This window comes from Sinohyriopsis cumingii, chromosome 4 (assembly GCF_028554795.1).
Source record: "Sinohyriopsis cumingii isolate HCF-2022 chromosome 4, ASM2855479v2, whole genome shotgun sequence".
In the NCBI taxonomy this organism is placed as follows: Eukaryota; Metazoa; Mollusca; class Bivalvia; order Unionida; family Unionidae; genus Sinohyriopsis; species Sinohyriopsis cumingii.
In genome coordinates, this window is record NC_142964.1 from 58,166,461 (window position 1) to 58,181,151 (window position 14,691).

At 35.3% G+C, this 14,691-nt stretch overlaps 1 protein-coding gene across 11 annotated transcripts in view; it reads right to left on the minus strand.

The window, feature by feature from the left end:
- Nucleotides 1-585: 585 nt before the first annotated feature.
- Nucleotides 586-14,691, minus strand: part of LOC149801223 (uncharacterized) — a 238,899-nt gene continuing 224,793 nt past the window's right edge. For 4 of the 11 annotated variants that reach the window (XM_089955285.1, XM_089955284.1, XM_089955283.1 and 1 more), the window contains 4 exons: nucleotides 14,161-14,311; nucleotides 11,500-12,602; nucleotides 8,750-8,881; nucleotides 586-7,392 (listed from right to left, as the gene is read on the minus strand). In XM_089955285.1, coding sequence (XP_089811411.1) covers nucleotides 7,099-7,392; nucleotides 8,750-8,881; nucleotides 11,500-12,602; nucleotides 14,161-14,311 — 1,680 coding nt within the window. In that variant the 3' untranslated portion in view covers nucleotides 586-7,098. The remainder of the gene's footprint in view (nucleotides 7,393-8,749; nucleotides 8,882-11,499; nucleotides 12,603-14,160; nucleotides 14,312-14,691) is intronic. The other 7 variants (XR_016420600.1, XR_016420596.1, XR_016420602.1 and 4 more) reach the window with 7 other exon arrangements.

Consider the following 14,691-nt stretch of genomic DNA (forward strand, 5'->3'; position numbering starts at 1 on the left):
ACCACTCTGGTGGCCTAGTGGTTAGAGTATCTGCCTCGGATGTGGGAGGTCGTGGATTCGAACCCTGGCAGAGTCATACCAAAAGACTGGTACTAACAACTGCCTTGCTAGTCGCTCAGCATTAAGAGGTTCTTAATGTTTGGACTGGTTGGCCTGGTGTCAGGATAATGCAATTGTAACTGGGAAGGGCATCATGCTATTTTAGTGCTTGGCATCACTATAGACTGCCACACGGCAGATATCATAGCGATATGACTGACAAAATGTTAAAGCTATGTTAAAAATCCAAATCACACACACACACACACCAATCATTCAACTTTTGACATGTAAACTTCATCTCTTCTGCATTTTATATTTGGGGTAAAGCTAACAAAGTTAAATTTTTGTCAGTCTGAATATGTTGTACTCATTAAGACAATTTAAATTGTCTTCATATTTTCTTCAATTAAAAAATTGTTGGTTTACACCAATCACAAAATGCACATAAACTGTTACCTTACGAATTACAGTACATTCAAAATAATTGGTAATGTGTATCTCTATTCATTGCACTTGGGGCAAGTTCATAAAAAAATACTGAAATAAAATATCTATTTATTTTCTCCAATTTCTTCATCTATATTAAACATTCAATACTTAAGATAACAGATTCAGAACTTTCAATATATACATTCAGTTCTTTCCAACAAGAAAAAAGTTTGAGTAGACATACTGAAATCATGTGCCAGGACACGAGTATACATCAACTAAAATGATATTTTTTAGTTTGACTGTTCCTATTTAACAAGGCTGAATTCACTTTACAGACAAGACCTGTAGTTGCAAAACTGTCTGATCTCGAGATTTAAACTCTTGTTCAAATTTTCAAAGTTTTGACATTCTACAACTTCACTTCAAGAGAGGATCACACAAATTTTGGGATTGTCTTCAGTCACACTTGACATTCGAAGCATATGTAACTTTAGACTTTAGTTAATTTTTTGGCGCTAAGGCAGTTTTGGAAAATACAGGGCTATGTCTGGTTGTGTGTACATTTGGGATGTATTTAGCAGGGATATTATACGGAAATTTTGTAGTTGTGAGACTGAAATGATGGACTGTCATTTTGTGGTCTTGGAGACGCCAAGTCTAACAAAGTAGCTCACAAGGAGCAAGTCATGGAAATTTGCAGAAGGGCTTGTTCAAGATAATTAAACATGTTTTAGAACCTAGATGTGTAATAAATTTCATATCTTAAACATGCTGATGCTTATTTTGATAGTTTCTTTTATGATAACAATTAAATGAATATTCTGAAGATAGATAATATTATTTTCCAATCAATGAAGAACACATGTTTAAAATAATTTAAACTCCATTAAATGCTTTATCAGTATAACTGCTCCAAGATATACCCACATAATATACATACACCACAACATCCGAGAGTAAAGTAAAAAGAAGTCAAACCAAAAGGTAATTTTGGTCAATTTATCCATGTATCTGGTTCATGGAAAAATGCTGAAAATGTGAATTGCTAATCTAAATTCATAATACTCAGAATACTCATCTGAACCTTGACAGTCAATTTCTGTAAGATACAAGTATATCCATTAAGGTGTAACAAAACTACATGAAAGGTTGGCATTGTTTTATATTTCAAATTGACCATCCTGATTTCAGTAATGGCTACATGCCATTTTTCCAATTTGTGCCAATTAAATAGCTGTGAACTAAGAAATTCCACTTGAAGATTGTCATGCTGAACATCTGGTCAGATCACTAATTTCTGGACTACTCTGAGAAAACACTTCAGATTAAGAAAAGGTATGGCATTACAAGCATTTGCTCTGGATACTGGCATACAAAATCAAACTTCACAGGTCATAGTATATCAGGTTAGAGGTAGCTCACTAATTAATTGGATATAGTAAAAGGACTGTACATATTGTAACACCTTCATCATAATACCATTGATTGTAAATTGCACATGTATTGTATTTCGACTAGTATGTGTGGAGTATGCACAGGGTAATGTGCCTTTATCACCCCTATCAGGCATGGTGCCCAGGGCTGTGTGCCTTTATCACCCTTATCAGGCCCAGGGCTGTGTGCCTTTATCACACCTCTTATGGTGGCCCTGATTGCTATAAACCACAAACTCAAAGAGCCAACATAGATCCTTCTGTAAATACAATAGTCACCCTTCCTACATCCACAAATTAGGTTGCCAAGACAAATTTCACTTTTTGAAAAGCAATAAAATTGATACAGTGAAATAAAATGAAATCACAACAATTGAATATCATTGTTTTAGCAAAATAATAGTAAACCTTCAAGAATCCCAACTGCTGCAAGTGCCAAACATTTTGTTTTGAGTTCTTGGTTGTTCTGAGTTTTATAGGGTTAGATTGAACTCCAAAGCTTTAGACTTCAATCAAGTAATTAAAGTGATGTTGAGTATTGGACTGACATGATATTTGACCTCAAAATGTTGTTCTTATTTCTGTACAACAATGCCATAGTTGTAAACTCGAAAATGTTAAAACTGTAAATATAGCTCTTAAGACATTTCATAGTACTTGACCAATCTTCTAATTTAAATTTAATTTTAATTTAAATTTCATCTAAATATAGTCTTCTTTCATATAGTCTTCAAATATTTTTCTGTTACTATCAGGAAAACACAGCAATATATTAAACAGATTTTCAAGAGTCTCACTTGCAGATTGGCATTAAACTTATTCAATATGGACCTTACATACAGAAAAGCTTGAAAGAAAAAAGTAAAGTGAAATGCTATTGTAAAGCCACCAGACAACATGTTGGCAGTATAATGTAACAATGAGTAACTTGTTATGTCATATAAACAGAATTTTTAAAGATCTATTTTTCAAAAGAATTATTGCACATTTTAACAAAACTAATCCCAACGTTTTTTGTTGAGGACATGTATCTAACAAGAGTCCCTAGAAGGGAATTATGCTCTACTAGCTGAAAAATTTCAAGGAATCCAGGATGAGTATGTTTTTCTGTCCCTTTATTCTCTTAAACTACTGAGAATTCAAATCACCTCTGATAGTCTTCACCAACTCTAACTCTAAATCAAATCACCTCTGATGGTCTTCACCAACTCTAAATCAAATCACCTCTGATAGTCTTCACCAACTCTAACTCTAAATCAAATCACCTCTGATAGTCTTCACCAACTCTAACTCTAAATCAAATCACCTCTGATAGTCTTCACCAACTCTAAATCAAATCACCTCTGATAGTCTTCACCAACTCTAACTCTAAATCAAATCACCTCTGATAGTCTTCACCAACTCTAAATCAAATCACCTCTGATGGTCTTCACCAACTTTAACTCTAAATCAAATCACCTCTGATAGTCTTCACCAACTCTAAATCAAATCACCTCTGATGGTCTTCACCAACTCTAAATCAAATCACCTCTGATGGTCTTCACCAACTCTAACTCTAAATCAAATCACCTCTGATGGTCTTCACCAACTCTAAATCAAATCACCTCTGATGGTCTTCACCAACTCTAAATCAAATCACCTCTGATGGTCTTCACCAACTCTAAATCAAATCACCTCTGATGGTCTTCACCAACTCTAACTCTAAATCAAATCACCTCTGATGGTCTTCACCAACTCTAACTCTAAATCAAATCACCTCTGATGGTCTTCACCAACTCTAACATATCAAATCTTGTTTTTAAAAATATTCTTATAGGAGCATGTCAATAAGAATGATTGTCGCAGCCTTTGACTTTGAACCTGATGTCATGGATAGATGGTCTCAATGTCAAGATATACCCACAAATTATTTTTGGTTAAGTCAATAATATTTGTATGGAAAAGTAAGTTATGTAAGTGGTATTCTGAAGATATATTCACAAACTAAGTTTGAAAAACATTCATTCATACTTCTTTGTTCTGTCATGCAGTTAAAAATGTGAGTCATGACCTCTGACCTAATTAAAATCAATATCACTGTTATGAATTTTTTCATTGGCATGCAATATAAAGTCTAGTCAAAATAACCTTCTATAATTTGCAAGTCATCACTGTGTTCATAAGCCCAAGAAATATAAAAATGCAAGTAATGACCTCTGACTTAAGACAAAAGCAAATTACAGATAGTGTTTAATTTAAAACTCCTTCACAAAAATGTGTGTATGTTGCTCTTCAGGTATACACAGTTTTCATTCAGAACCAAAACAATGCAAAAAAACGGGAGTGAAAAGTATGTCAGTGATGCCAGTCATGCTAGAAAAACAATATTTTCAAGATGGCTGCAGGTCAGATGAGCATATCATCTGTATTCAGAACCAGATAAATAAAGCTGTTGTTCATGAAAATCACATGCTAATATGTCTCCCATATCAATAAAAACGTTCATTCAGGAGAAGTAGCTATTTAAAGATCTTTCAAGATGGCTGTCAAGGCAGCCATTTTTACAACTGAATTGGCATACGTTTAATAAAGGAACAAACTACATACTGCAAATGCAAAAGAGTGGCTTTTGGAAGGTTGTTGAGTTATTCATTGATGTTTCAAATTTGATATATCACATGGCATCATTTCCAGTTAAGACCAACTGCATATCATTAATTTTTTATAGTCAAAACCACATGTTGGTATCAACATCCCATCAAGTAGTGATAAAGAGATTATCAAGATGGTCACTCTCTCTAATCAGGATTATTTTCAGTTGGGACCAACTAGATACAATCAGCTTGTAGTTAAAAATCCATGTGTATATGACAGCCATGTTGGAAGTTTGACTGGCACCATTTTTATTTGCAACCAACTACATGAAGTCTTCGAGCAAAAATCCCATGTTGCCAAGACTAGCCATTCAGAAAAAGTATTGATGACAAGATTTTCAAGATGTCCATCATGACAGTTAGATCATCACTATTTTCATCTATGATTATAAAATGTCATTTAGTGCAAATGACAAGGTGAGATGATCATTTATACAGGAGAAGTAGCAATAACACACATTCCAGTGGCCATTATGACAGCCATGTTGGAATTCTGATTGGCACTATTTCTATTACTGATCAACTAAGAAGTATTTAAGTTGAAACCTCATGTCAATACCAGTATCCATGCAGTCATGTCAATACCAGTATCCATGCAGTCAGGTCAATACCAGTATCCATGCAGATGGAACAGTGATGACAAGATTTTCAACACTTACAGTGGTGGCCAAGTTGAATGTTATATCAACACTGTTTTCAAATATGACTAATTAGATATCATAAATGTTTTATTGAGAATGCAGCATCAATAAGACCAACCATTCAGAAGTAGAAAAAACAAGATTTTCAAGATGGCATGGTGGCCATAATGGTTTTCATACATGACTTCATAATGATAACTCTTTAGTGAAAACTCCATGACATTAGGAAAGGATCCTTTCAAAAGGCTTAACAACAAAACAAAGTTGAAAATGGGCCCTTTGGCTACTGTACTGGATGAAAGGGCATCATTTTCATTTAGGACCAAGCAGACATCACAAAGGGCATCATTTTCATTTAGGACCAAGCAGATGTCATAAAGGGCATCATTTTCATTTGGGACAGTTTCATTTAGGACCAAGCAGATGTCACAAAGGGCATCATTTTCATTTGGGACATTTTCATTTAGGACCAAGCAGATGTCACAATGAGCATCATTTTCATTTAGGACCAAGCAGACATCACAAAGGGTATCATTTTCATTTAGGACACAGATGTCACAAAGGGCATCATTTTCATTTAGGACCAAGCAGACATCACAAAGGCATCATTTTCGTTTAGGACCAAGCAGATGTCACAAAGGGCATCATTTTCATTTAGGACCAAGCAGACATCACAAGAAGTCTTTTTATTGAAAACCACATCTCTATATTACCATCCAGTCAAGAGTAGCGATACTCATTTTCAATGTGGCTGTCATTGTTTTAGTGGCCATACTGTGTGTCTGATCAGTGCCATTTTTAGACGAAAGAAATCCGTTAGTAAAAACTCGATGTTGATACATTCTGTTCTGGAGGAGTAGCAATTACAAGATTTTCAAAAGGGCCAATATGACAGCCGTACTGGAGTAGCAATTACAAAATTTTTAAGAGGGTCAATATGACAGTCGTACTGGATGCCCAAAAGGAATACTTTTCATTCAGCACCTGCTTAATGTGTGTTTTGAGGCAATTCTCACAGTAATTTTAGAGTACTGATAACAAACTCATGCCAATGGACATACGAACAAAAGGCCATCCCATAGCCAAGAGCCAACAAAATTATAAATAACATGAATGAACAAATAAAACTTGAACAAAACAGAACATGTTCAACAACTTCTATATTGTTTTTGTAAGGCAATATATTATTTCTCTTATGCCAGAGGGAAAACAACCAACCAGAAGACCATAAAATCATAGGTATAAAATATAAATTGAGAGGGTAAAACAATACCACTTATGATGAAGATGTCACCTTTATCATATCGATTATACTTCCTTAAAAGTCAGATCCAACTGTTAACAGCATAGATCCTACTCTGCCGTCGCTATTTTTTGCTAGCAGATTGTGGTCTATGTTATTTGTTATACTGATTGCAAAGACTCAGATTTGCTGCCACATTATGTGATGGCAGATCAGGGTAAACACAGATTGCAGTTGGATTTGACTTGTGCATGTGGCAAGCTGTATTTTACCTTCTGCAGTAGTCTAATTTTACACCAATGACAACATAAGCTTATTCTGGTGTTTTTATACCCTTCAGCTTCAACATTCAAAGCAAGCTGATGTGAAGAGTTGTGTTAAAAGTACAGCATGAATTATGGTACATACATGGTAAAGAAATACAATCAGAGTTCAAGAAAAATACAAAAGACTATACATATTGCATTTATGAAAACCATATAAGTATCTTTGAACATTCAGTTTTGGTACAATAAAATATGGTACTATGATATGAGTGGATTGTTAACCTCAAGCATGGCGCTAACATGAAAGCTGTAACTGTAACTCCAGTAAATTGTCTTGACACTGATAATAAACAAAATCTTTGAAAAATCTGATTTAAAGTAGGTAGTATCAAATATTCTTTTCTTTGGTTAAACTTTATCTTTAACAGGTGAAACTTTCGTCTTTCTTGTCGGTGAAGAAAGTTTTTTCCTAACCCAGTCAAGGGCGTGCAGAATTCGTTTCAGGTGCTTCTTGTCTGGCTTGCAAACCGACTGAATCTCTTTATCTGACAGGCTGAGCAAAGCCTCCACTGAAGTAAAGCCCTTGCTCAAGACAGCACTGGCATACATAGGCAGACCAATGGAAAGGAAGAAATCTTTGACAGAAGATATTTTTAACTCAGAAGTGGCTGTCGCATATTCCTCAAGCTTGACTAAAGGTACCTAAAATGAAAGTAAACATCTGAGTATTTCCAGAAAAAATCTTAGTTAGTACTTTTACACTATGCTATGGTTTTTGATTAGAACTGTACTTGTGTTGCTATGGTTAAGTCACCTTCACCTTGCATATTTTGTTTTATAAGCAAGAGTTTACTTACACAATGAAGAAACAAGAGCAGAGTAAACAACACATTAGCCACCTTCTATTTAACAATCCACATTATATATCTACCTTGTATTTAACAATCCACATTATCTACCCACCTTGTATTTAACAATCCACATTATCTACCCACCTTGTATTTAACAATCCACATTATATACCCACCTTGTATTTAACAATCATCAATGTAGCCAACTGAAATTTGTGTTCAGAAACTACTTTTCTTCTTTCAGTCAGTGACCTTGACCCTTGGACCCCCAAATCCTTATCCAAGTGAAAACCATCCACAAAGTTATGTTTTTGTTCCATTACAGTGACCCTTACTTTGGAACTGAACATCAATGTGTTTCTCAATGCAAGTGCAAGCCAACCACAATGTTCATTCAAGGGATGCTGTTGTGTGGAAACTATTTTTATTTTTTCATACACAGTGATCCTGACCTCTGACCCAAAATCAAAATGGGTTTTTCCATACTCCAAATGCAAGTCATCAACAAAGTCTGGTAATGGTTGAGGATGCTGAACTTTAATTACAGTGTTCTTGACCTTCAGACACCATAATTGATAAAGTTTTTCTTGCCCTAAAAATGCAAGCCTTCCACAAACTTGGTAACTGTAGATAGTGGAGAACTTAAGTCACTGTGCAGAAACTATTTTCTACTTGAGTCACAGTGACCTTTTCTACCCCATAATCAATCAGGTTCTTCCTTATCTGAATCAAAACTATCCATAAAGTTTGGTAACTGTGGAAACCATTTTTCTTCTTTCAGTCATGGTAACACTGAGCAGGCCATCCACAAAGTTAGGTAAATGTAGACAAAGAACAACTTTAGTATATGTGCAGAAATAATACTGGTAATGGATTGAATAAACTGTAACCTTATGGTGGGTGTATACAAAATTAAGCTAGATAATTTTCTTTTCCAAAGTGAGTATAATTATGTTGTCATTTTAAAAAATGTAATTCTGCTTCCTAATAATACCAATTACTCCTTCCTTTCTTTATTTACTGGTAATGTCAAGGTGACTGGTGGTTCCATTTTTCAGGTACTATCTTTTGTGACAAAAAGTTATAAAATGATAATCTAATGACAAAGAAATTTTAGGCCTTTAATTTGCATAAACAGCATATTTACCATAATAACATCAATCTTTCATGAAACGTATATACAAATTTTAATGGAAAATTGTGCATACCACTGGCCGTCCCATGGTGGTCAATTTGTGAATGCGGACTTGGTCCAACACAAGTGCTGTACGATACAAGTCCTGTTTCAACTCCTCGGCATATCTCTGTACCAGAAGTGGTGGGACCCCACACTCTCCACTCTGAAAGATGAAATAAGAGGGTAGTTCAGTGCTTGCTTTACAGTAAACAGCTTCTTGGTTTGAGTCTCAATATCATGAAATGCAACTGTTTACTATTCCCAGCCATCTTTACATATACTTCAAATTTGTCTAGGTTCTCAACTCAGAATTTTACCTCTAAATTTTTATTTTTAATAAACTCAAATTTACAAATTACTGTATTTACTTTGTATGTTGCTTTACTGTAAATGTTGTGATAATAATAATTTGTAATGCAGTGTAAATTTGGAGACATTGCAGTTCAGTAAAAGAAATTATGATAAAGGTTTTGGGGCACTTGCGATCATTTGTGAACTTCTTCATTTTGTTTACTTGTTCAATCAGCATGACTTGTAAATGCTTTATAATTCCTAATCAAACTGACTGAAAAAACAGGTGTTGGCTAAAACAAGGTGTTCTTAACGGCTGAGTAATAAACAGCTGGGTTTACTGTTCAGCTAAACATGCACCTGACACATCGACTGCAGATAACCATACTACCAAAAATACTGCCATACTACAACACTACTGTACTACCAGAAACATTAACGTAGAACAGAAACACTATACAACAATTTTAGTAAACTGCATAGCAAAGACAACTGCTCCCTGTTGGTCTATGTGGTTAGAGCGTAGGCCTCAGATGAGTGAGGTTACGGGTTCAAACCCCAGCCAAATCATGCCATAGAATTATAAAAATGGTACTAGCAGCTGCCTTGCTTGGCGCTCAGCATTAAGAAGTTTGTGTTAGGACTGGTTGGCCTGGTGTCGGGATAATGTGACTGGGTAGGACATGATGCTACGTGTCTGTGGCATGATGCTCCAGTGCTAGATATCACTATAAACTGCCACAGTGCAGACATTGTAGAGATATGACTGACATTTTTTTGAGCTATGTTAAAAAATCCAAATCACACACATGCATAGCAAAGAGCTATAACCATACTATTACAAACACTATACAAAATTTTAGCCAAATGTGAATGTAAGTATTCTGGGAAATTATCTTAAATTTTGCAAAAAGATGTTCACTGTGCAGATAAGGCTTCTTACATCAATGAAAATTGCCCATAAGCAATTAGAAAGACACTGACTGTGACCAGTGGAACACAAGCACTAAACAATATCCATATCTACAAAGTGACTTATAAAGAAATTAAGAAAGAATAATAAAGGTATTGATACCATTCTGATCAAAGACTGAATAATTAATTCCATAACAGATGCAGTATTTCGGTGGGTGGGAGTGGTGTCAATAAAAATTTCTTATTTTTTAAAAATGTTTTAGAGCAATTTGTTAACATCAGTTATTCATCTTTTAAATTTTTTGGAGAATGAAAAAAAACTAGTTTTTCCAGTCACAAGATATATGATTAATTTTGGTATTTGATCAATAATTTAAATTTAATAAGTTTTGAAAATTTATGCTGAGAATGTCTGGCATGCTATCATTAAACTTCTAACATCATGAAAAGAGTAATGCCATGAGACCTGGATCACATGGAAACCATTTGTGATGTCAAAAGATGTGTATGTGTGTGTGTGTGTGTGTGTGAGATTTGGATTTTTAACATCACTTAAACAATTTTTCAGTCATATTGCTACGATATCTGCAGTGTGACAGTTTATAGTGATGTTTAGCACTGGGGCATCATGCGGCAGACATGCAACATGATGTCCCATCAAGTCACATTATCCTGACCGACCAGTCCTAACACTAGCCTCTTAATGCTGAGCACCTAACAAGGCAGCTGCTAGTACCATTTTCATAAATTTATAATTGCAACCAAATTGCTTCTGGAGGCAGTTTCAAATTTATCTAAGCATCCATTAGGACTGTTTGGTTCAATTGTTTTTTAAATGTCTTGCTTATATGATTAATGTGAGCAGCCCCCTGATCTCAGCAAACATACTCTAATTGTCACCTTGAATGTTTGGTCAAGGTCACCAAAAACTTCACAGATCAATGCCCTCGCCCCATCAACATCTGCATATCAAATCTGGTCCAGTCTGGTCAAAATGTATTGGAAATATCTTGCTTACAAGCCAGTGTCCTTCACTTACCACAAAGTATCCCCCTTTGACTTTGAGAAACAAGAACCTAATGAGGTCTTGGAACCCACTCAAAGTATCTAAATATTCAATTTGCTTACAAGGTAAGACATACAAAGAGAATGAAGGACAAAACCAACAGGTCTCCTGGGTCGGGGGTGGGTGGTATGAATTGTATAAATTAAAATTGTTATTTTCATACCTTTTATAAGTTTTCATATTTTGAAAATTTGTAAGCTTGGAATGTAGGTTCAGTTTATAGCCAGCTGAAAGTGGCTTCTGTAACTTCTAAAGAAAACCCAGCAATCTAACAACTAATATAAACTTTTATATCATTTTAACCATCTATTTCCTAATAATATACACTAAGTAAATTCAAACCCTTGTTTGAGTAATGCTTGCTATTAATGCGACTCCTTTTGAAAACTGCAAAACAGAAGTTTAGTACATTGTACAAATTTTGCATAGCACATTTCACTTTAATTTTATGGTTAAGACAAAAAAGACCCCAATATCTTCATTGTTTCATGAAGATGTCTCTTACTAACCTGACTAGAATAAGGTTCCTCTGCTAAATCTATTTTCTCTGCTGCTAATTTAGAAGTCAATCTTGGTACAAGAGATCGCTTCACATATTTAAAACCCTGATGCACTGGCCCATAGACAGCTTCCGGGGTTGTCTTTCCACTATTCCAGCTTGTCCGGTCTAATCCAAATTGAGCACTAGCAGATTCTCGTAATTTGGCATGTTCCTTGTAATATTTCAAATTATCCACGTCACTATTTAAATTTTCTTGGCCAACTGGCACGGAGTTCTGAGACTGGCACCTTACTGGAGTAGTTCCAGGTGAACATGTTCTGATATCAGAATGCTGAACAGTTCTAGGGGACTGGTTTGAGGGTGGAAAGGAACCAAGGGGACACATAACTTGAACTTGAGCATCACGGACTGGTCTTCGATTGTCGGGAAAAATTCGTGGGAAAGGTTTTGGTTTTCCATGGTAGACTAGGTCCACACCACATGACATACTGGCTGCCATATCGTTACCAAGAAAACTATCAGTAAGAGAGGTGTGTTTGGTTTGCGTTCCTGAATCCAATAAATAAACCCATCCTGGACCAAGGAAATCTGGAGTCACTTGTTTGTAAGTCTCGTCTCCATTCACAATAACATCTTGATTAGGGTCCAAATTGATATTATCTGAATTTATATTATGCAACATATATCCATGAGTAATATCACAAACTTCACGATCCTCCTCCGTTAAACACTTCTCACTTTTAGTAGATGGTGATGGCTTATCTGACAGTTTTGTAGCACCAATGTTGTTGCCACTATTTTCTCCAATACTGTCGGAATTAGGGGTTTTCAGGCTTTTTTTATTTGAAGCACCACTATATACTGGCCTCTGATTTTCTTTATTTTCTTGACTAGGGATCCTTACTTTTCCTACAGCATAGGGATCAGCCATTATATCTCTGTTAATAAGATATTCACTGCTGTCATAGCAACCAGAATCCCTGCTGCCAAGCTGGTGTTTGCAGGGAACATTACTCCATGGTGTTACTACAGACTGGGAAAGACTGCAGGGTGTTGCCTGAAGAGGAATGGAGTTATTTCCCCTTATTCTTGTATCCATGGACTCCCTGCCTGAAACATGTGGACATGGGAACTATTAGTAAATCAAACAAATAATGTCTTTATTTATTTTATATCATTTTACCATAGATGAATGTTGAAGCATGGACTAGTTAAATGATTTTTTTCATTTTGTACAAGAATTAACCTTGTAATGCTATGTACCAAGAACTAAAGATTCTGTTTTTTTCCCCTAATACTTTAAGATCTAGAAAACAGTTGAATATACATATGTATAAAACTGAAAAACAAGACCCAGGTCTATAGCCACATAAAATGGCATATCCAGGTTCACTCTGTTAATTCTACAAATGATTTCTAGCTCAAAGAAGAGATCTGCAATCGAAGGATCATGGGATTGATACCCAGACTAGTTTGGGTCAGCAGGCTTGGTGTATCTTTGGGAAGAGCACTTAGCTCCCATTTCCACAGCATATGGTCAGTTAAAGTGATGAGACTAGAATCATCAAGCCTGAATGGCACATTCATCATGAGGTAATGTCCGAGTTCCAGGGTGTGTGACGCTGTCAAATTTCATGACAAACTGAAGATGATGTTATTGGAGAAAAAAGACAACATGTAGCTTTACACTGATGCCAAATAACATATATGTTCCAATTAAAAAAATTGCAGCAGAGAAAGCAGAATTTTGAGACCAGATTCTTTTCAGGAAAAAAAATTCACCATTCTGGAACCAGAGTTTTTGTCGGGATTTTAGACTTCTTCTTGTTAGATCTATAGCTGAACAGTTCAAACAGTATATGAACATATGAATGTTTGGAAAGAAAAGTAAGATAAACATAAGAATTTTAGAAAAAGAGGAATTATTAAAAAGTAGGTAAAATTTCATCAATCTGAAAAAAAGCAAATCTGAAACATGTTTACACATCAAAGCATTTTGCAATCTGAAATTCTCTGAATCATACATACTTGGAATCGATCACAAGCAACAATAAAATTGAAAGTAGTCTCCTGGGTACAATGAGTTAATAAAATGCATCAAATAAAAACAACTTTGATGTTTGACTGATTTCTGTTATGATACTCAATATGAATTTACAGATATTGATGTTTGACCAATTTCTGTTATGATACTTAATACAAATTCAAAGGCTCTGATGTGTTAGTGATGACTGTTATGATAATCAATACAAGATGACAGACTCTGATGTATCAGTGATGTCTGTAATGATACTCAATATCAGCTGATAGATCTTGATGTATCACTGTTTATGAACACACATACACACAAAAACACACACACACACACACACACACACACACAGAGTTGCCCCTGTGTTATCATTCATTTCACTATAACAATATATAAAACAGTTATATTGGTTGAAAATGATTTTTGTCAAGTCAAACTGCAAAGATTCTGATCTGCAGTTGCATCATGCACCTGCAGATCAGGGCCTATGTTGTTTGTTCTACTGATTACTTTAAAAAAATGCAATGACCCAAATCTGCTGGTGCAATGTGAGATGACAGATCTCAGTCTTTTGCAGTTGAACTTGACTTATAAGCAAGTATATGTAGTAAGAATGACCTTCTCCAAATTAATTACCATCAATGTCTGTCAGCAGCTCTACTGCTGTCAGAATTTTGGCTCTGTATTCAGGCTCCATTATGTTCAAAGCATTCAAGTCTTCCTCATCTATCTCACCAAAGATCTCCAGATTGTCGTAGCCATTCAACAAAAAAAGGCTGGACAGGTGCTGCAACATAATGGAGAAACATCAGAAATAATGCATTTCCATTTATAGGAATGATAATGTATTGTAGTATTAAATGCTGTACTGTCAAGTCAATATGACCTTTTGTTGATTAGGAGTAGTAATAACAAGATTTTTAAGATGGCGACTGTGGTGGCCATATTGGACATCAAAACGGTCTCATATTCATTTATAACCAGAGACGACATACGAAACCTTTCAGTGACAATCCCATGCTGATATGTCCATCCATTCAAAAAGAGTACTGATAACTAGGTTTTCAAGATGGCCAATAAAGAGGACATTTTGGATGTTCAAGTGGCACCATTTGCATTTAGGACTAACTAGGTCATAGGTAAATATATGTTTAACATTTCATGGCA